Source organism: Equus asinus, chromosome 15 (assembly GCF_041296235.1).
Source record: "Equus asinus isolate D_3611 breed Donkey chromosome 15, EquAss-T2T_v2, whole genome shotgun sequence".
Classification (NCBI taxonomy): Eukaryota; Metazoa; Chordata; class Mammalia; order Perissodactyla; family Equidae; genus Equus; species Equus asinus.
In genome coordinates this window covers 34,665,053-34,690,490 of record NC_091804.1, presented here as the reverse complement: position 1 = coordinate 34,690,490, position 25,438 = coordinate 34,665,053, and the positions used below count along the sequence as shown (strand labels likewise).

Below are 25,438 nucleotides of genomic sequence, written 5' to 3'. Positions count from 1 at the left end.
AGACGACAGCAACCCAGGGACCACCAAAGTCTGAGTCATTGCAACAGGTAAAATATCCCAACCGTGGGGTCCTGGCTGAAGGCAAAGAGAACACAGAATAGCTAGTGGAAAAGAGAGAAATTATCAACATTGACAGTGGCCTTGGGCTCAGTTGCAGCAACGAGGACTGCAGCAGCCAGGAGTATTTTCCTCCTTGCGTATTTTGTGTGTGCACATCGTATGTAAGGAATGCTGGTGATGGTTAAATTTACATTTTAATCTGTGTTTACAGTATATTTGGGTATACCTGTGATCTCTAGAACTAGGAGAGGCATGAGAAGACAACCCAGCATCATCTGGAGTGATGTTGCTGACTGACGGGGCTCTGTGAGCCTCATTTTTGGAGAGAAGGTGAGCATGCCCTCGTTTCAGGAGAGCAGCTGGTCCTGTGAGGATTAAGCATGATGTTATTGTTCTCGAGTGGAGCTGAATTATGAGTGGCAGGGTCTGTGTGGATGTTTGAGCAGCCAAAGGAGTGGACAGTGCCAGGGTGTCTCTCGTCTCCGAGTTCCACGCTTGCCCTGTCTTGTCCCTGGCTACTTTCCCTTTCATCTTGATGAAAAAATGGGCAAAATTATTTTTGCAAAATAAATAGAACTATGCCTAAGGTTCCACAAATTATACTCCTGGTTTAATGTTCTTTGGGCATTTTAACATGTTTTTTCCTCTGGGAAATTGTGGCGGCATGTGCCCGGGGTACCCCCTGAACGTCCATGTACAGGTTGACATGAGCAAATGGTTGTGGACATGCTCTGTAAACTGGGAAGCCCTGTGTCCAAGCGAGGTGGGCTTACGTCAAGGTCAGAACTTCGCAAAGTCTGTCCAGAAGCCATCCCCACACCCAACAACTTGAGACCTGAACTCAACTCTGGCTTGCTCTTGCAGGGCACTGAGTCTGAACCTCAGGTCTCCACCCCAATGCCCCCAACTCTGGCAATGAGAGCTGGATGGACAACGTAAGTTTACAAATGAAAAGCAACTGCTCCTCCTGGATGCTTTATTGGGGGCTCTCCGTGGTTTCTAAGCATGAGTGGCAGTGACACCTGGACCCTCTCCCAACATGCAAAAGGCACAGAAAAGTGAGACACAACCAGGGTGGGCAGTGTGGATGCCGAGGCCCCCCTGTGTGGTTTGGTGGGGCACAGGGGGACCCCCCACGAGTGATGGGAAGGTGGGAATTAACAGAGATGGCTTGGGCAGAGGTTGGGAGAGGGACTGAGGCCCATCCACCCCCAGACACACCCCTGCACTCGGGCCGGGGCAGACCTGAGAAAAGGTCAACATGACTTTTACTGAAAGTCTGCCTCACGTGGTGGGAAAACTCAGCTCCAGGTGGGAAGAGGATGATGGATGCTGCCCTCAGGGATTACTGGTAAAAGTGCCAAACCAAACACACTGGCCAGATGAGGAGGAGCAGGAGAGGGTGTGCTCAGGGTGTGGGTCCCAGACACGGCCTGGTGGTTGGGTGCCACTGCCTTGGCTCGAGCCAGGGCTGTCTCAGTCCAAGTCCAGGAGAAGAATGAAGCCCCTTTTGGTCTTCAGGGGTCTCCCGTGGGGTCTCCGGGTCTCCAGCCCCACCCGGAGGTACCACTTAGAAGAGTCGAGTCTTGATGTTGGCTTTGTCCTGCGGAAGAGTTCCCTGGGCAAGAGGGAAGGGGAGGCGAGGGGTCAGGCCCTCCGAGCCCCCAGCACCTCCCAGAACCTGGGCCCTGGTGGATGAAACGGCCCGGGACTCACCTCAGATCCTAACCAGTCCCCACAGTTCCAGCTTGAGACCTCGAGTCGAAAGAAAAGGCATTCGTGTTTTGTTTCTGTTCTCTCTCACACACTTACTCTCTCTCTCCTTTAGTAGGAGCCGTGGCCTTGACTCACGGCATTGACGACGTCTACTTCTAAACTATGGAATGTTTTCACATTGACGATAGAATTACTCCGAACAGGGGGCGGGGATGGGCTGTCCAGTGTTCGTGAGACAGTGCGTTACTGAGAGCTCGTCAGGAATCACACGGCACAGACAGCGACCGTCGGACTCCGAGCCCGGGCCTGGCTCTAGATGTATTTTTTCTTGAGGTACCAATAGGCAAAGTAGCCCATCCCGCCCAGGGAGCCCATGAGGAAGGACGCCCCAAAGAAAGATGGGGGTTTCCGCTTGACCAGCCGGAACGCATTGGGGATGACGGCCGACAGCAGGGTGGTGTGGATGTCACCGAGAACTTTCCGGAAGGCAAAGCGCTTCTGGACCCTCTCAAAGAAGGACTGCAGGTTGGGCCGGCTGCCGTCTTCCCAGTATTTCTTGGACAGTCCCAGGAACTTGAGGCGGTGCAGGGTGGCCCCCAGGAGGACGTCAGCGAGGGTGAAGGCGCAGCCACAAAGCCACAGCTCACATTTCTGCCCTAGAGTGGAAGGGGCGGGGCGAGAGGGGTCAGCTCATCTCCCCCATACACTCACTCCTCCCTAGCCAACTCCTCTGGCTTTTGTCCGCCTGCCACAGGGTTTCCCCAAGGACATTCACTCCTGATTCTTGCCATATGCTTATACTACCTCTATTATTATTATTTGTCTTTAAATCAACTGACATATTAAGTGCAAATATGTGTATTTAAGCCCTAGACTCATATATCTGACTGCCCATTTTACGGCCTCACTTGGGTGTCCACCATGCATTTCAAACTCGACACGTCCCAAACTGCACTCCTGATCATCACACTCATCCCGTGTCAGTAACAGCTCCTCCATCCTTCCAGCCGCTCAGGCCAAAGCCTCGTGCCACGTCGAATTCTTCTCCATCTTTTATACCCCACATACAATTTGTCAGCAAGTCCCAGAAGCTTTATCTTCAAAATATATCCACGGTTTGATGTTACCTCCACTGTTACCATCCTGGTCCCAACAACCATTATCTCCTACCTGAATTATCACAACGTCCCCTTAAATGTGTCCCTGCTTCTGCCCTTGACTCCCTAGAGTCCATTCTCAGCACGGCAGCCAGAAGGATCTGACTTAAGTCGGATCATGTCACTTGTCTCTGCTCAAAGCCCTCCAATGGCTCCCTGTCACATCAGAGTAAAAGCTGAAGCCCTTCCAGTGGCCTAGAGGCTCTATGTGATCTGGCCCCAGGTGCCTTTCAGACCTTGGATTCTACTTCTCCCTCCTTAGCTCACTCTCCTTCAGCCACACTGGCCTCCTTGCAGTTCTTCATCCCAGGCACGTTCCCACCTCAGGGCCTTTGCACTTACTGTTTGCTCTACCTGGAACAATCTTCCCCCACATAACCACGGGGCATACTCCTCCACCAGCTTCAGGTCTTTCTTAAATGCCATCTTCTAGGGGGCTTCAGTGACCAACCAATTAAAGTTGAAACCCCAATCCCAGCCGTTGCTATCCTCCTCCCCTGCTTGGTTTCCCTCCATACGACTTACGCCCATGATTAGATCATATATTGTGCATTGTGCCCATTATGTTTATTGTCTGTCACCCTCTACCAGAATGGAAGCCCCATGAGGGCAGGAATTTTGGTCTGTCTTGTTTGCTGCTGTATCCCCTGCAGCTAGAACAGTGGCTGGCTCACTACCTCCTTACTGAACGATGAAAGAAAAAAGAAACTGTATCATTAACAGTATCATTTGCCACAAACTATATGCAATGATAAAAGTATACCAAAAACAAAACAAATGCTATTAAACGCCAGCTGGATGCTACCGCCCATCAAAAATCTCCGAGCCCAAGACTTGTTTCGTTTATTTATTTGTCTGTTTGAAGAAAGGGGCAGATATTAACATGTAACCCCTTTCTAGGGGTTGACTGCTAGCATCATGCTCATACTCTTTCTTTAATCGAAAGAATTGAAAAGAGAATAATTCTCACTACTTGGTTTTATGTTATTTATGGCCATTGTCATGTGCCATCTAAAATTAGCCTGCGTATTTAGGAAACACTTGTTTGTGCAACATATTTCTCCTAGTGGTTTATTTAGACTTGAAATTCTGGAGCTCCTTTGCTCTCCTGCATCACCTCAACTCTCCCCACTGACTACACGTCAACACCCAAATTTCTCTGCCTGGCTTTTAAGCACTTTCAATAGTTTAGCTCCCAGATACTTCTCTAATCTTGACTTCTCATGAACTGCCCACTTGCCCACACTTCCCCCCTGCAAGCAAGCCTGCCCATTTCAGCCTCTGAGCCTTTGCCCCTGCTGAACCCCATGCCTGGAATGCCCCACACACACTGCCTGTGAGGGCTACTTTCCTGGGAAGCTTGCTTCTGTGCCTTTGAAGAGGTGTCCCTTTCAGTTCAGAAATTCCATGAATTGAATGCCCTCCACCATCAAAGCCTGAGCACCCCCCCTTCACTGTGTGTCCTCTCGTTCATTCGTTTACTCATTCATCCAACAGATGTCTGTCTAGTAGTATGTGCCGGGCATGAAGACATGATAAGATGCAATGTCTTTCCTCAAGAGGCTCGTGGCTTCATGGGAGGAGGTAAAGTGTAATGAAGGTCCTAATCAGAGGTTTGTTCTTGAATATGCAACCTTCAGGATGCCCATCAGACATCCAAGGGGAGAGGATGAGTTGGCAATTAGAGTACAAACACCTAGTTCAGGGGTGTGTCATCCACACGGAGGTGGGAAGACACCACTGAGGGCATGAGTGTAGACAGATCTGAGCGTAGGACCAAGGGCTGAGCTTTGGGGCTTCAAGATTTAGACAGTGGGCAACAAGGAGAAACCAGCGAAGGCGCATGAGAAGGAGCAGCCTGTGAGGTGGGAGATGACCTGGGAGAGTGTGGTGTCCCGGAAGCCAAGATAAGACAGTGTTCCAAGAAGAGAGCGCTCCGCTGTGTTCAAATGCCACACAGAGGTCAAATAAGAGGAGACCTGAGAACTGGTGATTGCGTTTGGCCGCTGGGGACCTCGCCAAGAGCAGCTGGAGTGGATGCTGACAGTGAAAGCCCGGTGAAAGGGAGATCAAGAGACAAAGAGCGGAGAGGAATTGGAGACGCTGAGCAAAGATCACGCTTTCAAGGAGTTTTGCTGTAATGGGAAGGATACGCCAGTAGCGAGAGGCAGGTCAAGAGTGTTTTTGTTAAGTTGGGAGGAAAAAACCCAGCATGTTGATGGGAATTATCTGGTGAAAGAGGGGAAAGGATTCTACAGGAGAGTGGGGAGAAATACCGAGAGTGGACGAGCGCGGATGGCATCTAGCACACGAGGGAAGCGGCTGGTCCTGGCTAGTTCAAGGACAGTTCACCCTTGATAAGAACAGGGAGAGCTGGGTACCGTATTTCATCAGATGTAAGTTCCCGTCAAATGTAGGACATCCATTCCAGGGAGAAGAAGTGATGCCACTTAAACTATTGATTGTGAGAAACATTCCCATTTCAGAGATGCTAAGATGTGATGTAACAAAGAGGCGTCTCAGAATTGATAAGATACGGTGTATGTATGAACACTAATGCTGGTGGGTGGGTAGCTGTGGGGTCAGCTGTGAAGATCTCCTCCTAATGCTTTGATTTTCTCAGTGATGTAAAAAGAAAGTGTCAGTTCAGAGTGAGGATGTGGGGGAAGCGGCTGGAGGGTTGAGGAGAAAGGAGAAGGTATTAAGTAGTCATCCGGAGAGGGGACAGTGGGCGGCCTGGGGCGGCAGGAAGGCCGTCTAAGGCTGGTGATCATGAATGCAGAACAAGACCAGCCAGCACCCTGGTGTGTTTCTCCAGCCACCTTTAGGTTCACAGGTGCAGGCGCTGAGCAGGTGGAGAGTTGGGTTTAACCAGGTTTGAGGTTTTGCAAAGTACAATGAAGCAAGAGGAGGGCAAGGGAGTGGAAGGCGCAGGCAAGGCAGTGCCCACAGGGACGGGTCAGGGGATTACCGCTAGGTACTAGGTCCAGAGAGAGGTGAGATCACGATGGGGGTGAGGAACAGTGAACGGAGGCAGGATCAAGGATGGAAGTCCCAGGTCAGACTGGGTGAGTGTAGACAGCTTTGAGAACAGGACCAAGGACTGAGCATGGGGCACACCAAGGTTTAGACATTGGGCAACAAGGAGAAACCAGCGAAGGTACATGAGAAGGAGCAGCCTGTGAGGTGGCAGACGAACCAGGAGAGTGTGGTGTAGTTTCCTTAACCCTCACAACAACCCTATCAAGTAGGTGCTATTATTATAGATGAGGAAACTGAGGCACAGAGAGGTTAAGTAACTTGGTCAAAACCACACAGCTAGTAAGTGGCAGAGCAGAGTCTGGATTTGAACCCAAGCCATCTGGTTCCAGAGTCTGTGCTTGTTTACATTAAGCTGCTTCTTTCCACGTGCAAATGAACACAGGCAAATTCACGCCTCTCCACAGACACCCAAGCCCCTTTGGATAGGCGCATTCTTTACTTGGGTCTGTGTGCAGATCTGTCTATGTCTGCATCATGCATGGTGTGTATGTTTACCCATGTATGTGCCTGCTCGAAACCACGCAGCTGACCGTGCACCTGCACGTGGACATGCGCCCATGTGGGCATCTGGGTCGATGGGGTGTGGGGATTCCAGCATGTATAAGTGGAGTGTATGCCCACATCCATTTGGCTGTTTGCCTGCAGACAGATGTTCACAGCATGAATGCGAGAGTCACTATTCAAGAATGTCCATGCCTGCGTTTGTATGTACGTGGACACGTGTTGCTATCTGGCTGGCATGTCGCCGGAGGGCCTAACCCCTTCGGTTTCTCCTCTCCTCCAGCTGTGCGTTCTCTTCCCAATCTGCAGCCCTGGACGAACCCCGTCTTGAGCCCTCTCTGAGTCTGCCAGCTGAGTCTGCTGCAGACGATTACACGGACCACTTATGCTTTAAATGCATGACCACAAAGCCCCAGAGGGCACTCGGCACGGCCTGGGTCCTGTAACAGCTCGTGGGTCAGCTCACTTCCCTGCTCCCTGCAGAGAGAGTCACACATCTTTCATCTTCCCTCCTCATACCTCAGCTGATGATGTCACCTCATGCTTCATTCAGAAAACAGGAGCCTTCAGACGGGAAAGCCCTCACTCCCACTGTGAAACCCACAAACCAGGCACGTGCATCTGCGTTCTTCCACCCCACAGGCACAATGGAGGGTGTGACCTGCTTGCTCTCAAGGGCAGTTCCCCGCGTCCGTCTGAGGCTGTGCATCTTTCCTTCGCCTTCTAGATCTACTCTCCTCCTCCTCCACGCTGCTCTGTACCCAAGCAGGCCGGCTTGATGGATACGCCAAAGGGCTCCATGCCGTCTGGCTCCAGTGGGGTTGGTGACTGGGGAGCAGAGGCAGGAGACAGGGGGGCGGGTGAGAGTGAGGTCAGAGTCTGTTTCCTCTCTGTGGGTTGCCATGGGCTGGCGGTGTCCCTGACTGAAAGTCACAGCTCCTGTCAGGTGGCCCTCTCCACACGCCTTTCTGTCCAGGTTCCTAAAACTGCTCCCACCCTCACCACCCCAGGCCCGGGGGACCGTGCTTTTCCTGTCATCCCCCTGCATCCTGCCCACGTATTTGTAAACGGTCCCTTTACCAAGCCCTCTTCAACTTACCCAATTTGAGGGTGCCCTCTGTTTCCTGTGGGCACTCTGCCTGAACCACGCCCCTCCTGTCCTCTCACGGACTTTGCACCATCGGTCCTGCATCACGATATCTCCTGTCCACTGGGCCTTTTCCACCAGCCTGAAAACACACTCTTGTTTCTCCTGTCTCAAAATCCATTCCTCCCTTCACCCCACATCCTTCTTCAGCCGTCACCCCATTTCTCTGTTCGCTTCTACAGCTCAGTTTCTCAAAAGGCCTGTCTACACCTGCTGTCCTCACTCCTCACCTCCCATTCACTCGGCAGCCTTCTGCCCCCAGGTCTCAACGGAACTGCTCTTGGCAAGATCACCACCAACAGCCAAGGGACAAAATCCAGGGGACATTTTCCTGTCCTTGGTTTACTCAGCCTCCCAGCAGCACTTGACACTGTCCTCGCTCCTTAGAACACAATCCTTTCTGGGTTCCTCTGGCACAAGGGTCCTCACACCTCACTGGCCACTCCATTGGTTGGCTTTGCCAGCTCCTCTGCCTCTACCCCCCCCTCAATGTGGGGGACCTCAGGGCAGGCGTGGCAGTTTTAAGATACGCCCACAAAGTACTTGATACTTCTCTCCTTGGTGGAGCCCAATTTCCCTCTGTGACACTGTCATGCCTCCCAGCCCCGGGCTCTGCCCCACAAGGGGAGGAGTGGAGGGTGTTAGCATTCCCCCCAGACAGGTTTGGGGCTCCTGGTGGGTGAATGAGGTACAGAGACCACGTGAGTCCAGCCAGTCAGAGCTTTAAAACCCACAGCCACCTCCGGGCCTCTGCTGCCTCCACCAGCCCTGGAGGGACACAGGACTGCCCACATCTCTCCATCGTGAACACCCCCAGTCATCTTGCCATGGGGCAGTGCAATGCTGCCTCCTCTTGGAAGACCTCAGGACCAAAACAGAGTGAGGTCAGGAGGCTCCCAGTCTCAGGATCATGAGGAGTGTGTGTCCACAGCTATTTTCCAGGACCACCAACTCTGGCCTCCATCCAGGTTAGACCCTGTGTCTCCCTTGATTGTAGCAGCAGCTAATATTCCAGAATCTTCCATTCCATGTGCCAGGAATGTGCTGAGCCCTACATACATTTTCTCATTGTTCCCCACAACAGCCTTGTGAGGCAGGCCTGCCTTCTGTCACCTTTCACAGAACAGAAGAAGCACCAGAGCTAGTGCTTAAGAACTCAGACTCCAGGAGCCAGGGTTTGAATCCAGCCTCTACCACTTGTATCTGTGTGACCTTGGGAAGGGTACTGAACCTCTCTGTGCCTTAGTTTCCTCATCTGTTAAGTGGAGGTACTCATATTACCCATCTCCTAGAGTTGTTATGGGGATTAAATGAGTTGAAATATGTGAAACACTTAGAACAGTGCCTGGCACACAGTAAGTGTTGTTGAATATATAAATTGTTATGCATTGAATTGTGTTCCTCCAAAATTCGTACGTGGAAGCCCTGACCCCCAGTATCTCAGAAGGTGACTGTGTTTGGAGAGAGGGCCTTTAGAGAGGTGAGTTGAAGTGAGGCTGTTCTGGCGGGCCCTAATCCAGTAGAGCTCGTCTCCTTACAAGAGGAGGAAATGTTGCCGCACAGACACCGGGGCGCGCACACAGAGGACGGACCCTGGGAAGACACAGCAGGAAGTGGGCCATCTGTAAGTCAAAGAGAGAGACTCCAGGAGAAACCAACCCTGCCCACACCTTGATCTCAGACTTCTAGCCTCCAGAACCGCGAGAAAATCCAGCTCTGCTGTTTAAGCCACCCACTCTGCAGCATTCTGTTACGGCAGCCCCAGCAAATTCACACACGAACATGTAAGACATGCCTGAGAATTAAGGTCACCCTGTGAGGGAATGGCAGAGCTGGGACTCTGCCTGACCCCAAAGGCCAGTCACAGAACCCTCAAGCCTTTTGGCCCCTGGGCACTCTTCTGTGATGGCTCCCCTCAAGCAGCCTCTCCGACAGAAATGAGAAAGTTCCTCCTTGAGATATGTGTTATTTGTACTCACTTAGCCATACCATGCTTTTCTCCAGAAAAGATCGAAGGCAGCTGGCTTCGGTACACATGACAACGTCCCTGTTCAGGACTTTAGGCATCTGTGCTTGCCTTGTGCTTGAGGCCTCAGCTGTGAGATCCTGGAAGGACACTGGACCCATCCAGAGGGAACTCGTTCTTGCCTTAACTATGCCCTTTATGAGCTGTGTGACCTTGAGCAAGTCACTTCATCTCTCTGAGCCTCTGTTTTCTCATCTGGAGAACGTGTGTGCCTTTAGCTGTCAGATGTATTAAACTAGTATATTCCAGGCAATGTGCTGAGTGCCTTTAATTTTTACAAGAGCCCAACAAGATGGGGTTAAGGCTTTAAGTTGTATTATTATCCTCCCATTTTACAGATGAAGAAACTGAGGCTTCAGTAGGGAAAGCAACTTGTCAAGTCACATGTACAAGCAAGAAAGCTGGAACTCCAACTCACATCTGTCTGACTCCAACCCATCTTTTAGAGCACCATGCTCCCACCTTCCCATATACAGAGAAGTGGGTGTGTGTGTGTGAAGCTGTAAGTGGAGCAGTGCCTGTTGCGAAGGCCCCACACATTTGCACTGTTGAAGAGACAAGACTAACAGGCCACCCAAAACAGAGCAAGATGGGAAGGTCCAGAGTGAAATCTGAAGAAAGGCAGTGGCAAAGATGGTGAGTAAAAAGAAAAAGGAGCAGAGTGGCGTGGAGAGGGTGCTCCAGGCTGGAAGAGCTGCAGGAGCGAAGGTGGGAATGAAGCTGGCATGCCCAGGGTCCAGAGAAGAGAGCTGCTTGAGAACAGGAAGAGTCAGGGTCAGAGAGTCTGGGTGAGCTTGGATGTCTGACTGCAGCATGAAGGAGCCATAACACAGCCTTGAGCAGGAGAAAGGTGAGATGGTGTGGTGGGCAGGGGTTACAACCACCACCACCACCACCAGCACCACCAGCTTCACCAACCTTTATTAAACACCTACTATGTGCTCAAAGCTGATCTAAACACACTACGGTGTTATTTCATGGAATGTCTCAACATTTCTCTGAGGTAGGTCTTCCTACTATCCCCACTTTATAGATGGGAACCTGAGGTCCAGGGAGGTGAAGTACTTGACCATGGTCACTCAACCAGTAAGTGGCCAAGCTAGGCCTGACTCCATAGCCCATGATCCTAACCACCTGGGAGGTCCTCTTAGATCTTTGGGGAGAAAAGAGGCTGGGACGGGCAGGGGCAGGGTGGGCTGAGTGGGCTCCAGCACCCACCTACCCCAGGGCTGGCACCCACCCTGGTTCTCGAGCTTCCTCTTCTCCAGCTCCGCCTCGATCTGGTCCAGCACCATGGCCAGCTCCCCGAGGATCTTCTTCAGGTAGCTCACGTCGTCGTGCTCCAGGATCTTGGCCTGGGGGCAGGACAGGCAGGAGCCAGAGGAGCTGAGTTGCCCTCAGGAGAGCTGGGATCATCAGGGATGGAAGGATCTTGGCCCAAACCCCCTTCTTCAAGCCCAGCCTCCAAATATCCCCTCAAGTATAAAGGTTGCCGCACTGTTAAAAAGCACCTCCGTCTGGCGCTCACCATCCTGTGAGCTTGGCTGTCCTGGCAGGATCCCTCACATCAGGCTGATGTACTCATACACCAGCTGCCGTGAGAGTTGGCTGAAAGGGGCTCATAACTGCTCCTTCTCCAGAGCATTGCTCTTGGCCAATGAGGAGCTGCCCGGAAATACTTGCAAGGTTATCCCCACCCCTCAGCCACCTGCCAGGCAATCTGTAGGCGATGACCAACTGATATAGGGGTATAAAACGCTGGCCCCTTGCCTCAAGGTGGATCACCTTTGTGGTACCACTTATGCTCCAGAGCTTCCTGTGGGACTAGGTGAACTTGGCCCCCTCCTCTTTCCTATCCTTCCCATCCTTACTGGGTTCTCCTCAGAGCGCTCCCTCAGTACCACACTCACCCAAGAACCTCTGTCCAGTGCTTTGCTTTTAGGGACACGACCTCAGACAGGAAGGAACTGAGGCTCCAGGAGGACAGTGGCCTCCCTGAGGTCAAACAGCCAGTAAATGACAGAGGAGACAGGATTGGAAAAGCAAGCCGGAAGTGTTTCAATTTCATGTCATCAGCTGATCCTCTACTTAGAACCCGCCTCTCCCAGTTGTTCTCGTCCATGGAAAAGACGGTGGGCAAGAGGGAGGGGAGGCCCGGTGGCACTCACCATGAGCTTCTTCTGTTTGGAAAGGTAGGGCTCAGAGAGCTGGGGCTCCTCTTCATGGTCTAATTTCATGAGGTCTGTGGTGGCGTTGGCTAAATGTCCTGGGGAGAGAACAGGAAAGGTCCCATTCTTCTGATCCCAGTGCCACCCCCAAGTCTTCCCCCCCAAACCTGGAGTAGGTCCCATCCAAACATTGGGAAGTTACAATATTGACAGCGAACACTTAGTAGGCACAACAGGCCACATCACAGGGATGGGTGAGATGCCATCCTGCCCTCGGCTCAGGCTAGTGGGACAGACAGACACACAAAGACATCTCCATGACACAGCAGATCCATCCGTAATGAGGAGTGAAGAGAACGCTGTGGGACCCAGAGGGCCCCTGCCTGGGGCACAGGCGTCAAGAAGCCTCACTGAGGAGGACACTCCACTCTTGGGGCTGAGTAGGAGTTTGGCAGAAATGGATACGAGTCTCAACTTGGTTAAACTCATACATCAGTGAGTGTCTCCATCAGCCCCTCTCTCGAGCGAGGAAACAGGTTCAGAGGCCACGTAACGTTCCACGCTCGTAAATGACAAGCAGGCTGTGAACCTGGACCTCTCTGATTCTCGGTCTAGCGCTCCTTCACTGTACCCAGCAAGGAAAGGCTTGTTTAACGCAAGAAAACCTGTAAGAGACATTCTGTGTCTTGAAACTTCCACTTCTGTGAGGCAACTTCCCTGAAGATTTAGGGACTCGATGACCCGTCTTTCCTGGGAAAACAGGCCTTGATGCCAAAAAGGCAAGGGTGACAGGGGTGGGTCAATGGTGGCACTCAAGGCAGCACCTTGAGAACTATTCTTAATGGGAGAAGGGAAGGGGCCTATAATCTAACTTGGAAAATCTCTGACTTTGAAAGTCAAACTGTGGGTTTTACAAAAGGAGGTGGAAATATTAATTGGGATAAGATACCGGGGACTTTTCCCTCACTGGGGCAGGGTTTCTCTGGAATTCTTGGCCGGTATGTGGGACATGGCGGGTCAAGTGTGTGGCGGTGCCCCAATCTTGCCTGCCGCTCCCCTCGGCCTCAACTCCACTGGGTCATCCCTTAGGCTCCTCGAACACATCCTGGCCTGACCGACCTCATCATCTTCCCCGCTCCATCTGCTCCTCCCCTGCGTTCTCCCCACACTGTGGCACCCCTCCCCAACGCCCGGCCAAGTCCGAGGCCTGGGGCTGTCCTCAACTTCTCCTTCTCCCTCCTCCCCAGACCAGATAGTCCCAGGTCCTGTTGACCCTTCCTCCTTCCTCCTTCTCATCTTTTTTTTTTTTTAAGATTTTTTTTTTTTTTTTACTTTTTTCTCCCCAGAGCCCCCCAGTACATAGTTGTATATTCTTCGCTGTGGGTCCTTCTAGTTGTGGCATGTGGGACATTGCCTCAGCGTGGCTTGATGTGCAGCCCCATGTCCGTGCCCAGGACTTGAACCAACAAAACACTGGGCCGCCTGCAGCGGAGCGTGCCAACTTAACCACTCGGCCACGGCGCCAGCCCCCTCCTTCTCATCTTTGACGTCTCCCTTTCACCCCTCCGACTGCCCCTGTTAATATCTTGCCTGGATGATTTTGACTCACCCTGTCGCCTGCACTGACTCCCCTCCGAGCCCTTCTCTCTACTTCTGCCAGAGATCCTCCTCAGATGCACACTGGACCATGCCACCCCTGCTTAACCCCCCCCCCCCGGGTCCTCACTGTCCTCAGATGCCCAGCAGGATCCATGTCCTCTCCCTTCACTGGCTCCACCTTTCACTGGGTCCCCCCAACTGTCCCCGTGCCCAGATGGTAACATTTCAGCCACTCCAAATGCTTGACATTCTCTGAATGCGCCAGACCACCCCAGACCTCTAGGCCTTTGCTCACATTCCTTCTTCCTCCTGGAAGAGCCTTCTCCTGTATTCCTAAAAGTCCCCTCCAGATCCAGCTCAAGATTGTCTCCTCCACCAAGCCCTTCCTGATCCTCTAGGAGGTCTGACCACTCAGTGCCTTTGTCCTCCAGTGTCCATTGTACAGATTTCTGCCAGGGAATGTAAACACACTAATCAGAGCTGCCACTGCACAGCTCCATTCACAGTGCAGTCTATGTGAATAGCGCCCCAGTGGACTTGTGCAGTGCACAATCTGTACTGATGTACATGAAGATTTTGATACTAATGTACTTATCTCTGGATGTATATGTCTTCCATTAGAATTTGAGCTTCTAGAGAACAGTGGCTATGTCAGATTCATCTCTGTTCCCTTAAAACCCAGTACAGCCACATGTTCCTTAATGACGGGGATACATTCTGAGAAATGCATCATTAGCCAATTTCATCACTGTGCGGACATCATAGAGTGTACTTATACAAATCTAGATGGTATAGCCTACTACACACCTAGGCTGTATGGTCCTAATCTTATGGGACCACCGTCGTATATGTGGTGCATCATTGATCGAAATGTCGTTATGTGGTGCATGACTACACAGGCCTGGTAAAGACAGGAGCTCAGGGAGTGCTGGATGAATGAATGAATGAATGTAACGAGTGAGTGAGTGACTGCAGTTGTTCAGCTTCTGCCCTCTGGGTTCTCACCCCTCACCGCCCCATCTCCTGGCCTGATACAAACCCGGTGAACACACTCCAGACCTTGCAGCGTCAGGGCGATATTAAGTCTCATTGATGTTTTATGACTGTGAAGGTCACACCTCTCTTGCCAGTCACTGGGGCTGCTCACATGGCTCTGTTTAGACTCCGGGAGGGCAGACTAGGCCAAGGAAAGACTTTGGACTGGTTGGGAGGCCACCGCAGGATGATTTCTGCATCCTGTGTGGTCCCTATCCCCCACCCCCAGCTGGACTGGGGTCCTGAGACCCTCTCTCCTCAGAGGGGAGAGCAGGCTGGGCCCGCTCTGGAGCCCCGACTGCCTTCTCTGCGCCTTCAAATGGCTCAGGACAGGATGGGGGAGCACCTCCGGCCCCCAGAAGCACTTAGGGGCTGCCTCCACCTGGTCCAGGCCACCATCACTGCTCACCTAGATGACAGCCAGGACGTCCTGACTGCTCACCCACTGTCCTCTGGTTGAGGGATCTTTGTGAGACGCAGGTCTGATCATGTCACTTCCCATCACCGTTTGTCTCTGCTCTCTGGAGGCAATTCCAGTTCTGCCAGACCCACTCTCCAGACTCCCCCACCCCTCGGGCTACACGTCAGCCACACTGAACTTCCTTCGGTTCCCAGAACACACCACGACCTCTCCTACCCGCGAACCTGGAAGGACTCCCTCTCCTTCCCCCTCTAATTCCTGGTCATCCTTGGATGTTGCTGCATTTCAGAAGCCTTCAATGACCCCAGGGCCTTGGATGGGCATCCCCTGTGGTCCCCTTATCATAACACTGGTCCTAGGTCAAACATTTTTGTATATAAATATCAAGTCATTATGTTGTACACCTGAAACTAACATAATGTTATATGTCTGTTATATCTAAGTAAAAAAGTTTCAATCAATCTTGTTTTGAACGGGTTATACATACGCATACCTTTTTAAAAATTCAAGCAATATTAAAGACTGTAGAGTGAAAAGGCCACCTCTCTCCTCTTAGTCTGCAGCCCCTTACTTCTGCTCCCCCACAGCAGCCACTACTGGCAGCTTCCCACGCATCCTTCCAGAAACACTGTGTTTGCAGGCACCTGTGTATCCATTTAACCCCCTTTTAAATATATTAATGATAGCACACTAAGTGTATTGTTTTGCCCTTTACTTTATTCCTAGTAACTAACATATCTTAGAGAGCATTCCATATGCTTATTACTTTTTTGTGTATGAGGAAGATTGGCCCTGAGCTGACATCTGTGCCAATCTTTCTCCACTTGTATGTGGGATGCTGCCACAGCATGGCTGATGAGTGGAGTAGGTCCAATCCAGGATCCGAACCCATGAACCCGGGCCACCGAAGTGGAGCACACAGAACTTTAACCACTTGGCCATGGGCCTGGCCCCCATATGCCTATTTTTTTTTAAAGAGATGCACAGCATTCCACTGTATGGAAATACGAGAATTTATTTATCCACTTCCCAACTCAGGGACAGCTGGCTTGTCTCCAGCTTCTTGCTATTCCCACCTACACTGCAATGAATGTCCTTGTACACACTTCTAGGCACCCACGTCCCGTGTAACTGCAGGGTGATCTCCATGTGTGGGCCTTCTCCTGTTTGACACAGAGTGCCAGACTGCCCTGCTGAGAGGTGGCTCACTTCGACTCGGTCCCAAACTGCCATTACCTGGTCACTTGACTTTCTGCCTCCACAGAACTGTGACCCTGTGATGGTAGAAGCTGTGACTGTCCCCAGCCCACTGCCCAGGGTCCGGGTCGTAGGCGACCTCATAAATGCTGTCGACTGAATGGGGACAGGACAACATAGACAAATCCTGAGTCTTGTTCAAGTGCGCTCTAAAGGGGCAAGATGGAATTCCACGGGCTGCCCCTGCCTGCCTTTGAACCTCAGCCTCACTCCTTTGAGAGGCAGGAAGCGACCATTTTCTGAGCACCTATTATCTACTTAGAGTCGTCACGCCTCGTCTGTCTCTCGGCCCCCATGGCGTCTGCACAGAGCCTGGAGCAAAGTCTGTAAACTGTCGTTGATGGATAATCTGATTTAATTCAACCCCCGTTTACTGGGTGCTGGAGACAAAAGGATGAACTAGGCTGGGGGCGCGTCCAGGCTGGCAGTTAGGACAGTGCACGAGCGACACTTGAATCAGAAATCAGAGACCCCACGGGGGGGCCTCACCATCTCTTGGTGGCCTTCCTTGGTGACGCAAACCCTGATGTCACTCAGTGCCCTGGACTGCCAACCACCGCCCTGACCGCCCTGGGCCCCCACCCCAGGTGTCTGGGGCTTGGACTCCTGTGTGGAGGTGCCCAGCTCCCCACAGACAAGACAAGCCTCTGCACGGGCTGTCAGGACAAGAATAGGGTCAGGAGAGGGACTGAGACACAAGCTGCCGGAGGGAGAGAGACATAGTTCGAGACGGGGTGAACGAGATGGAGGGCCAGAGAGAGAGGTGGAGAGAAAGCAAGCCGGAGGCAGAGAGAGAAAGAGAGAGATGCACAAAGGTAGGAAGAGAGAGCCGGAGGCACCCAGATGGGGAGAGAGGGACAGAAAGGGATAGAGAGAGGCAGAGACAGGAAGAGGGAGAGAAGGACTAACAGGAAGAGGGAGAGTTAGCGAGCCGGAGCGGGAGGAAGGAGAGGAGGGAGGACTCCTCTTGAAAGGGAGGAGGTGGACAATGAAGGGAGTTCGTGAGCGGGCTGCCGCCACGCGGGACTCACTGCGGATCTCGGCCGTGGCGTACTTGGGGATCATGGAGTCGGTGGTGAGCTCCGGGTGCAGGATGCAGCCGTGCGTGTAGGCGTCCATGGGCAGCGCGTCCAGCAGCTCGCGGTACTGCAGCACCCGCGCGTGCAGCGGGCTGCCCGCCTCGGGCATCAGGGCCACCACGTGCTCTGCGGGGCACGGCCGGGCGGGGCTGGGCGGGGGCTTGCCTCGGCTCCGCCCCCCTGACTCAGAGGCCAGCCTCTGGCACCCCATCTCCCGACCCCAACGTCCTGGAACCCCAAAATGTCGCGGCCCAGAGGTCTCGACCCCTCACCCCAACCTGGACTCTTGAGATAAAGTCCCCACCTGGCTGGCTGACACAGGATCCCATGGTCCTGGCTGCCCACCTCTCCTCACTGGACCCCTGCCAAGCTGTCCCTTGAGGGGACAGCTGGGGGTCTGGGCCCAGAGTTGCCAGACTTCAAGAGAAGCTGGAAACCTGGATATTTGAAACTAAACTCTTTGGGCTTTAAATGTTGGTAACTAATTCATGTTCTTGTGACACAGCACATGTCTGGACTCTGGTCCCCTCGCGGCGCTGTTGGCAGCCTCTGCCGTGGGCAGGAGCAAGGCTGCAGGGATGGAGGAAGGGGACACAGGGGTCTGGGGAGTTCTGGGGTGTCTGGGCCCTGTGCATGTCTGCAATGGTCTAGGGTATCTGGGCTCACGTCTGTGGGGTTCCCGGGGAGTCTGTGGCCCTGACTATGCTTACAGGGTTTCGGGGGGCTGGGCCCTCCAGGTGCCTGCCATCCCTGGAAACCTGGGCCCTGTCTGTGGGGACTTAGAGGGGGTCTGGGTCTCTCTCATGCGTGAGGGGCTCGAAAGGGTCTGTGGTCCTGCCTGTGACTCCAGAGCTTCTGGGGAGAGGCTGGACCCACAGTGCTCCTAGGGGGTGGCTGGCCCATGCTCTTTCCCTGGAGTACTGGGGGGAAGGTCCGTGGGGTCCCTGGGGATCTGTGGCCATGCTGGTGGCTCTGTGGTTCCTGGGGGCATCTGAGCCTCCCCGTGGCTCCTTCTGGGGGACCCTAGGCCCTGCCCATGCCCCAGTGGGTCTCCCCAGGTTTCCCGAGGTCCCGGGACCTGTGTGAGCCCGTGGGCCATTGGCGGGGGCGGCCATACCTCCCGTGAAGGTGCGCTCCACGTAGTCGATGATCTGGTCGTAGTCGCTGATGATGTTGTCGCGGTGGATGATGACGGGCACCTCCTCGCCCAGGTTGAGCCGCATGAACCACGGCTCCTTGTGCTCGCTCTGCGGCAGGCTCACGTCCCGCTCCTCACACGCCAGCCCCTTCTCCGCGATCACCAGCCGCACCTGCAGGCGCCAGGGTCAGAGCGGGGAAGGCGGGCGGACACACGGGGGACACTCTGCCCAGGCGGGGTGGGGCGTGCGGGGAGGGAGGTCAGAGGTCACACACAGGAGGGGACACTGTTGCTTCCAGCCCACTCTTGGGCCCCTGGGAGGGGGCGGATATCTCCCAGGGGCCTGGGGCCTGGTGGCAGGAGGAACACAGCCCTGCTCTGGGGACAAGGGGCAGTGCTGCCTGCTGGTCACGGGCTGGGTTTCACAGCTGGAAATACCTGGGGTAGGATTCCTGGCTCTGCTCTGTGAGTTTGGGCAGATTCCTTAAACTTTCTGAGCTTCAGTTTCCCGATTTGCAAAATGGAAGTATTGGTAGTACCAACCCAGTGCCTGCCGTCCAGACGTGGCACTCAATTCGAGATTGTCATGACCACGACTGAACTCGCGGCCTGGCCTCCAGGGTGCATCTGGCCGGGAAATTTGCAGAAATTCTTATTATCATCATGATCAATAGCTAAATTTCTCGAAGTACTTGAGAAACAAAGTGAGGTGAAAAATAATTTGCCAACATCGCTCGAGCCCTTTATTGTCCCCAATCACCTTCCTGTCCTGGAGTACTTCATGCTGCACCCTCACAGCTAACAGGAACACCCTCTCTGTTCCGTGGACTGTCAAGGTGAGGGGGGAGGTGATTAACCCCGGAACCCCCAACTCTCGTTCTCAGATTCATTTGCTCCATTAGCCAAAAGCTAAGGGGACTGTCCTGCAGGCGGGATTCCGGTCCTGGCCCTGGCTCTGCCACAGCAGTGCTGTGTGACCTTAGAGCTATCACTGCCCCTTCCTGAGCCTCCTTTTTCTCATTCATAAAACGACGGGCTGGACCCCGTGTTCATGGAGTGCCTGGCAGCCCTGTGTGAGCTGATGCCACATTCACATGTGCAGGGGACAGGCCTGGCTCAGGGCTGTGGGAAGGACCTGCTGGCTCTGTGTGACAGAGGGGGAGGGGCTGTGGCAGAGAGCACACCAGGGATGGCGCCTGTTGGGTCTGGGCGTGTGAGTGTGCGAGTGTGAGTACATGAGTGTGAGTGGCAACTACGCGAGTAAGCAAATGTCTGTGTGTGCATATGTGTGCCGGAGTGTGGGTGTGTATGGAGGAGTGTACAATTGCGTGTGAATATTCAAGCAGCGTGTGAGCGCATGTGCATTAGTGGGGGTGTGAGCGTGTGCCTGTGTGTGTTGGTGTGAGCGGGCATGAGCGAGGCCGTGTGTGTACACGTGTATCTGAGCATCCTCGCGGGTGTGCCTGTCCCTGGAGGAGCCCAGAGCAGCCGAGGCTGGAGTGAGGCTGGAGTGGGCCATCGTCTCCCCGCCTGTCCCACATGTCTGGCCTTGGGGACAGGGCACCCCTGCCGCCCCGCCTCTGCCGAGTGGGGCCCTCTGAGGGGATGGAAACAGGGCCCAACCAGCCCTCGGCTCTGGCAGGCCACCTGCCCCCAGAGACCACCCCGGGCCCTGCCCTGAGGCTCCAGTGAGGGTGCCAGCGGGGCTGCTGCCACAGAGGGGGCGTCTTCAGAGGCAGAACAGCCCTTTGGAGGCACCTCGGGGTCACGCCTGCTGGCGGCCAAGGAGACTTTCTCCTTTAGCGGAGCCGCAGGCCAGAGCCATGAGCTCTCCTGTGAGGGAGGGGGTGCGGGAGGAAGCCGGGCCCAGGGGAAGGGCACGCCTCCACCCAGGCCATCTGCCACCTCTGCCTCCTGGAGCTGGGCCAGACTTAGGAGTCACCACTCTGCGTAACAGACATCATCTCTGGGCAAACGCTCTTTCCTGCAGGTGCCTGGAATGTGCCCACTGGTGCTTCATCCTCACTGTTAAGCACGGTCCCTCCTCACCCGGCCTGTGTTATGAGGCAGCTGTGCTGGGCTTGGTTGGCATCTCTGTCCAGCCACTTAGTTGCTGTGTGACTTTGTAAAAGACACGTAGAGTCTCTGAGCCTCAGTTTATTTATCTCAAATACCTTATTTTTTAATTAACAAACTTTATATCTTAGAGCAGTTTCAGATTTACAGAATCAAACACCATTTTTATGTAACACCTCCTGGCTTACAAATTCGTCACTTTTCAACACTTATTTATCAAGTATCTACTCTGTGCCAGGCCTTGTTCTAAGTGCGGGAGACTCAGCAGTGAGTGAAACAATGTCCCCAGGGAACTGACATTCTAGTGGGTGCAGACAGATGATCAGTGGAAATGATATGGTATGTCCAAAGATGGTGAGTTCATCAGAAAAAAAAAAAAAACAGAGCAGAGTAAGGGGATCTGGGGATGCTGGAGGATCAGGTGACAATTCTAAATAGGGCGGGCCATCAAGGCATACCTCTCTGAGAAGGTGACATTTGGGCAAAGGCTTGAATGAAGTGAGACAGTGGTCCACACACGGATCTAAAGAAGAGAGTTCCCGGCAGAGGGGACAGCCAGTGCAAATGCCCTGGGGCAGAAGCATGTCTGACATGTTTGAAAAGGTCACGTGTGAGGAGGCCAGCATGGCTGGAGCAGGGTGGACAGAGGAGATGAGAGGGGAGGCGGTCAGAGGGGTTAATGCCCAGGGGCTTTTTAACTCCAAGCCCCAGGGGTCCATGAATAAACTCAGGGAGTCCTTGAAGTAGGATGGGAAAATTGCATGTTTATGTTCAGGCATCTCACACCGACATTTAGCATTTTCTTCAATTATGCGTGTAGGCGACAAAGCATGGTCGTGTTAGCAGTGCCTGTGATGCTGTCACCACTAGAGATCTGATACTGTCATCACTTCACAGTTGTGGTAGCTACATGCAGCACAACTTCAACATCACCACGGCTGTCAGCCCTGCCCCTGGATCGCTTATATAAGGGGTTAATACAAAAACATACATTATTATGCAACGAGTTTGTTTAAAAATATGTCAATAGCTGTCCTTCAGGGTGACTCGTTTCTCTTCTAATCTAAGAATCCTAGGTGTTTCATTTTATTCAGTTAAAAGCACTATTCTGAGAAAGGTCCAGAGGCTTCCCCTAATTGATGAGGGGTCCATGACCCCAGCAGGGTTAGGGTCCCGCGGCAGGGCCGGGCGCCACGATGAGGACCCTGGCTTTTCCCTGGAGGGACCTGGGAAGCCGGGGCAGGCTTCTCAGCAGAGGAACAGTGAGCTCTGCAGCTCCCGCCTGTGGGCCTCCTGGAGGTGGTGGGGGGCCGGGGGCAGCACGGACAGGGCTGGGAAGCCACTGCTCAAGAGCTTGTAAGGCCAGGGTGGGAGGTACTGGAATCACACTTATTTTACAAAAGAGGAAACAGGCACAGAGACAGTAACTTGCCAAAGTCACACAGCTAGTAAGTAGCAATCTTTTTAAAAAACTGGCTGGTGTGAGGACAGAAAGATGCTCAAAGGGCTGGGGGCCCACAGAGGTAGGGAACTTCTTTCTGCCTGAGGAGGGAGGGAGCCAGGACTAGAAAGATCTAGTTCATTTTCCTGTTGAGGAAACTGAGGACCAGAGAGGGTCAGGATTTACCCGAGGTCACACAGCCAGTACTGGTCACACAGCCAGTACTGGGAGTGCCAGCACTAGAATGCTGGTGTCTTGACTCCCTGCACTTTTTGTCCCTCCCAACCTCATCCCCTTGAAGAAGGAGGCTGGGGCCAGGAACAGCCTCAGATGCACACTAACACCTACGCCGGGCACTTAGAGCCTCCTCTGACCCCCACGGCCCCAAACATCCCCTGTGATGGTGCCTGAAATTTGCTCAGCATCCAGGTTTTTCAGGGCTTGTGTGAAGTGTGTGGCTGGGCATGACGTCATTCAGCCTTCACAGCTGCCCAGGTAGGTACCGCGCTGGCTCCCAGACAGACGAGGGAGCTGCGACTTGGAGAGGGGAAGACACTGGCGCGAGCCACAGAGCTGGGGAGTGGCAGAGCTGGGTTTGACCTCGTGTCTGTGCGTGTCAGGGCACTAACTGGCACTTGCCATGTGCCGGGTGCAGCTCCAGGTGGTTTATATGACACAACTGCTGAATCTGCACAACGCCCCTCTCCGGGAGCTGCTGATTATTCCCAGCCTACAGACGTGATAACTGAGGCACGGAGGCGAAGCATGCTGCCCAGGATTACCCAGCTGCTCAGTGGTGGGGCTGACATTGAGCCCCCGGCACTCCGGCCCCAGAGTCTGGGCTCTGGCTCCCTCTCCATCCTGCTGCCCTTTGGCTCTGCAATGGTCCTCAGAGGCCCCATGGAGCCACCACCTGGTGGGCTGTGCTCCTTTCTGCTATTAATAGTTCGTGTGCCATTAAGGACAGGCTTCTCAGATGCTCTGCAGAGGGGAACTGATCCCCGCGGGCCGGCAAGGCCCTTCAGGACTGAAGGGAAGGAAGGAAACTTGCCTGCTAAGCTCCTACTACGTGCCAGACACTTAACATATGTCCATGTCCTCTCAATCCCCCAGGAAGTCTGCAGGGTGGGATGCAAAAGTCCTTTTTTCCAGATGAGGATATGAAGGCACAGAGAGGTAAAGTGACTTGTCCAAGGTCACACAGCCAGTCAGCACTCAAGATGAGACTGGAACCCAGGACCATCTGACTGCAAAGCCCATGCCCTTTCCACCAGGCTACACTGCCTCTAGAACTCACCCTGGGCCCCTGGGCAGGGGGAAGGCCCCGGCAGGGAGGCAGGAGGATGCTCAGGCTAGCTTGGTCAGAGGCTTGGTCACATGGGTTCCTGGTGGGCAGTCCAATCCCTGACTAGGGGGCCACCTTAGGCTTGAGCACAGGCTGAATGGGCAATATTCCAGGAGGCCCCCTCGGGGGACGGAGGTGGGAGGTGCCATTCTCCTGCCCCCTGGCCAGTCCCAGCCCCTGGGTCCTGACTCCTGAGGTCCTGAGTGGGAGGAGATTCTGGAATCTGGAGGTCAGTCTGATTCATCTCCAAACCCCCAGCAACTTGCATTGAGCCTGGCACGCAGTAGGCGCTCAGCATGCACGTGTAGAAGTCATGGGTGAGTCCTAGCGTGACCTTGGTTAACCTGACCCCTTCTTTCCTAGCCCTTTAGTGACATCATAACACCTATTATTATCAGAGCCTTGACCTCGTGCCAGGCACTGCCATCAGCACTTTTTGTGCATCTCATTTCACCCTCACAATGGCCCTCCGAGGAAGGTACTTCCACCAGCTCCATTTTACAGGTGGTAACACTGAGGCTTTGGAGGGGCAAAGTGACTTGCTCAAAGCTCCACAGTGAGTTATTGGGGAAGATGGCCCTCCCACGGGGGACCGCCTGGCCTCAGAGTCTGTACTCTAAACTGGGGCTGCTCAAAGAGGGGCCAGCTTCATCAGCATCACCTGGGAGCTTGTCGGAAAGGCACATCTATGCTCCGCTCCAGACCTGCTGAGGCGGAAGAGCCGGGCAGGGCCCGTCAGTCTGTGTTTAACCAGGATCATGCAGCGGTGCTAACGTAGGCTGAAGTTTGAGTACTGCCAGTCTAGAACACTAAGTTATACCGCCTCTTCAGCAACCCTCTCAGCAACCCTGAGAAGGGGTTGGAAGTAGAAAAAGTAGCTGTTGTTATTATTCCATTTTCCAGAAGATGAAACTGAGCCTGGATCAAAACCCAAACCCAAGTCTTTTTGCTCCAAGGCCCTTTCTCTTTAAGGGATCTGTTTCTCCATCTGGAAAATGAGTGAATGGAACAAAAGGATCTTCCAGGGAGGAAGGGTCCGGGGGTCAGGAGGTGGGCGCCGCTTAGGCCATAGCAGGACCGGTCGCTGGGCCCTGGCCATGGTGCTGAATCCGTACCCCACAGGCAGGACAGCCACCCAGGGTGGGAGATGCGCCCCTAGAGCCGGCCGTCTTACAGGCGCAGAGCCTGGCCCTCACCCCGAGGAAGCGGGAACCCCGATAACTCAGCACCAGGCTGGATCTTCAACTGCCCTCCAGCTCCTCTGGGTCTGAAAAGGGGCCGAGGGGCCCCCTGTGCCTTTAAGAGCAAAACACAGCTCCTACAGGGCCGAGCCAGCTGGTCTGAGGAGATGGGTTAACTCCTTCCTTCTCAGTGAAGATGAGGGGAGATGGGAGGAGGGCTTTGAAGAGACCCTCCAAGCCCCAGCCAGAGGAAGGCCCCCCTGCCGGGCAGAGGGGCAGAGAAGGTGTAACCTGGAGCACCTGTCTATCAGGATGGCTGCGCTGAGGGAGGGCCTGGGACGGGACCAGCGGGGCTGGAGGCTGGACCCCGGGAAGCGCTCCTCCTCCCTCCCCACGGCAGCCGCCCCCTCCAGCAGGCCGCCTTCCCAGCAGTTCCCATTCCCTTCCCCTTGCCTTTGTCTCTCTTCTCAGCCCTCCAACAGAGCGGGTCTTTCTGGGAGGGAAAGAGGCAGAATGGATGGTCCTAGAATTGGGGACGACGCTCCAGTGGCCCAAGACAGGGCCAGTCACCTCCTGGGAGACAGCCTAGCATCCCCTGTCCTCCTGGCCCCAGAAACCCCAGATTCTACCCTCCAGTCTTCACCAGGTCTCAGACCCCCTAAGCTCTCCTCCATCCCCTCCCCCAAACCTCCCAAGCACCAGGCGCCTCCGGGTCCCCTGCTCCCTCCGGGCTCTACCTTCTGCGAGCTGAAGGACTGGGTCCAATGGTACAGAACCAGGCTCTCCTTGGGCCAATGGGCGGGGCTGGCCGCCTCGGGCGCGGCAGGGGCCTCCACCGGCCTGGCCGCATCGCTCTCCAGCGCCGAGATGGGCCACCAGCTGCAGTTGGTGGGGGTCAGGTTGTTGGGGGTCGCCATGACAGCCCGGAATCAGAGGCAGGAGAGAAGGAGGCTCCGGCGGCGGCGGCTCTCTCGCCGAGCATCACATGGCCTCGCCGAGCCTGCCCCTCTCCCTCGCTCCCGCCCTCCCCTCTCCGTGAATGTCATTAC

At 54.1% G+C, this 25,438-nt stretch overlaps 1 protein-coding gene across 2 annotated transcripts; it reads right to left on the bottom strand.

The window, feature by feature from the left end:
- Window positions 1–276: 276 nt before the first annotated feature.
- Window positions 277–25,438, bottom strand: GDAP1L1 (ganglioside induced differentiation associated protein 1 like 1). 2 transcript variants are annotated; one of them, XR_011494649.1, is made up of 7 exons: window positions 25,127–25,419; window positions 18,326–18,518; window positions 17,161–17,334; window positions 11,818–11,915; window positions 10,890–11,004; window positions 1,777–2,432; window positions 277–1,678 (listed from the first exon to the last, which is right to left on the bottom strand). XR_011494649.1 is itself a non-coding variant. In XM_014845922.3 (6 exons), exons 1-6 carry the CDS (start codon window positions 25,304–25,306, stop codon window positions 2,089–2,091), a joined length of 1,104 nt encoding a protein of 367 aa, XP_014701408.1. In that variant the 5' UTR covers window positions 25,307–25,438; the 3' UTR covers window positions 294–2,088. The 2 variants fall into 2 exon arrangements, 1 of the variants encoding a protein (XP_014701408.1); XM_014845922.3 differs by having other exon boundaries at window positions 294–2,432; window positions 25,127–25,438.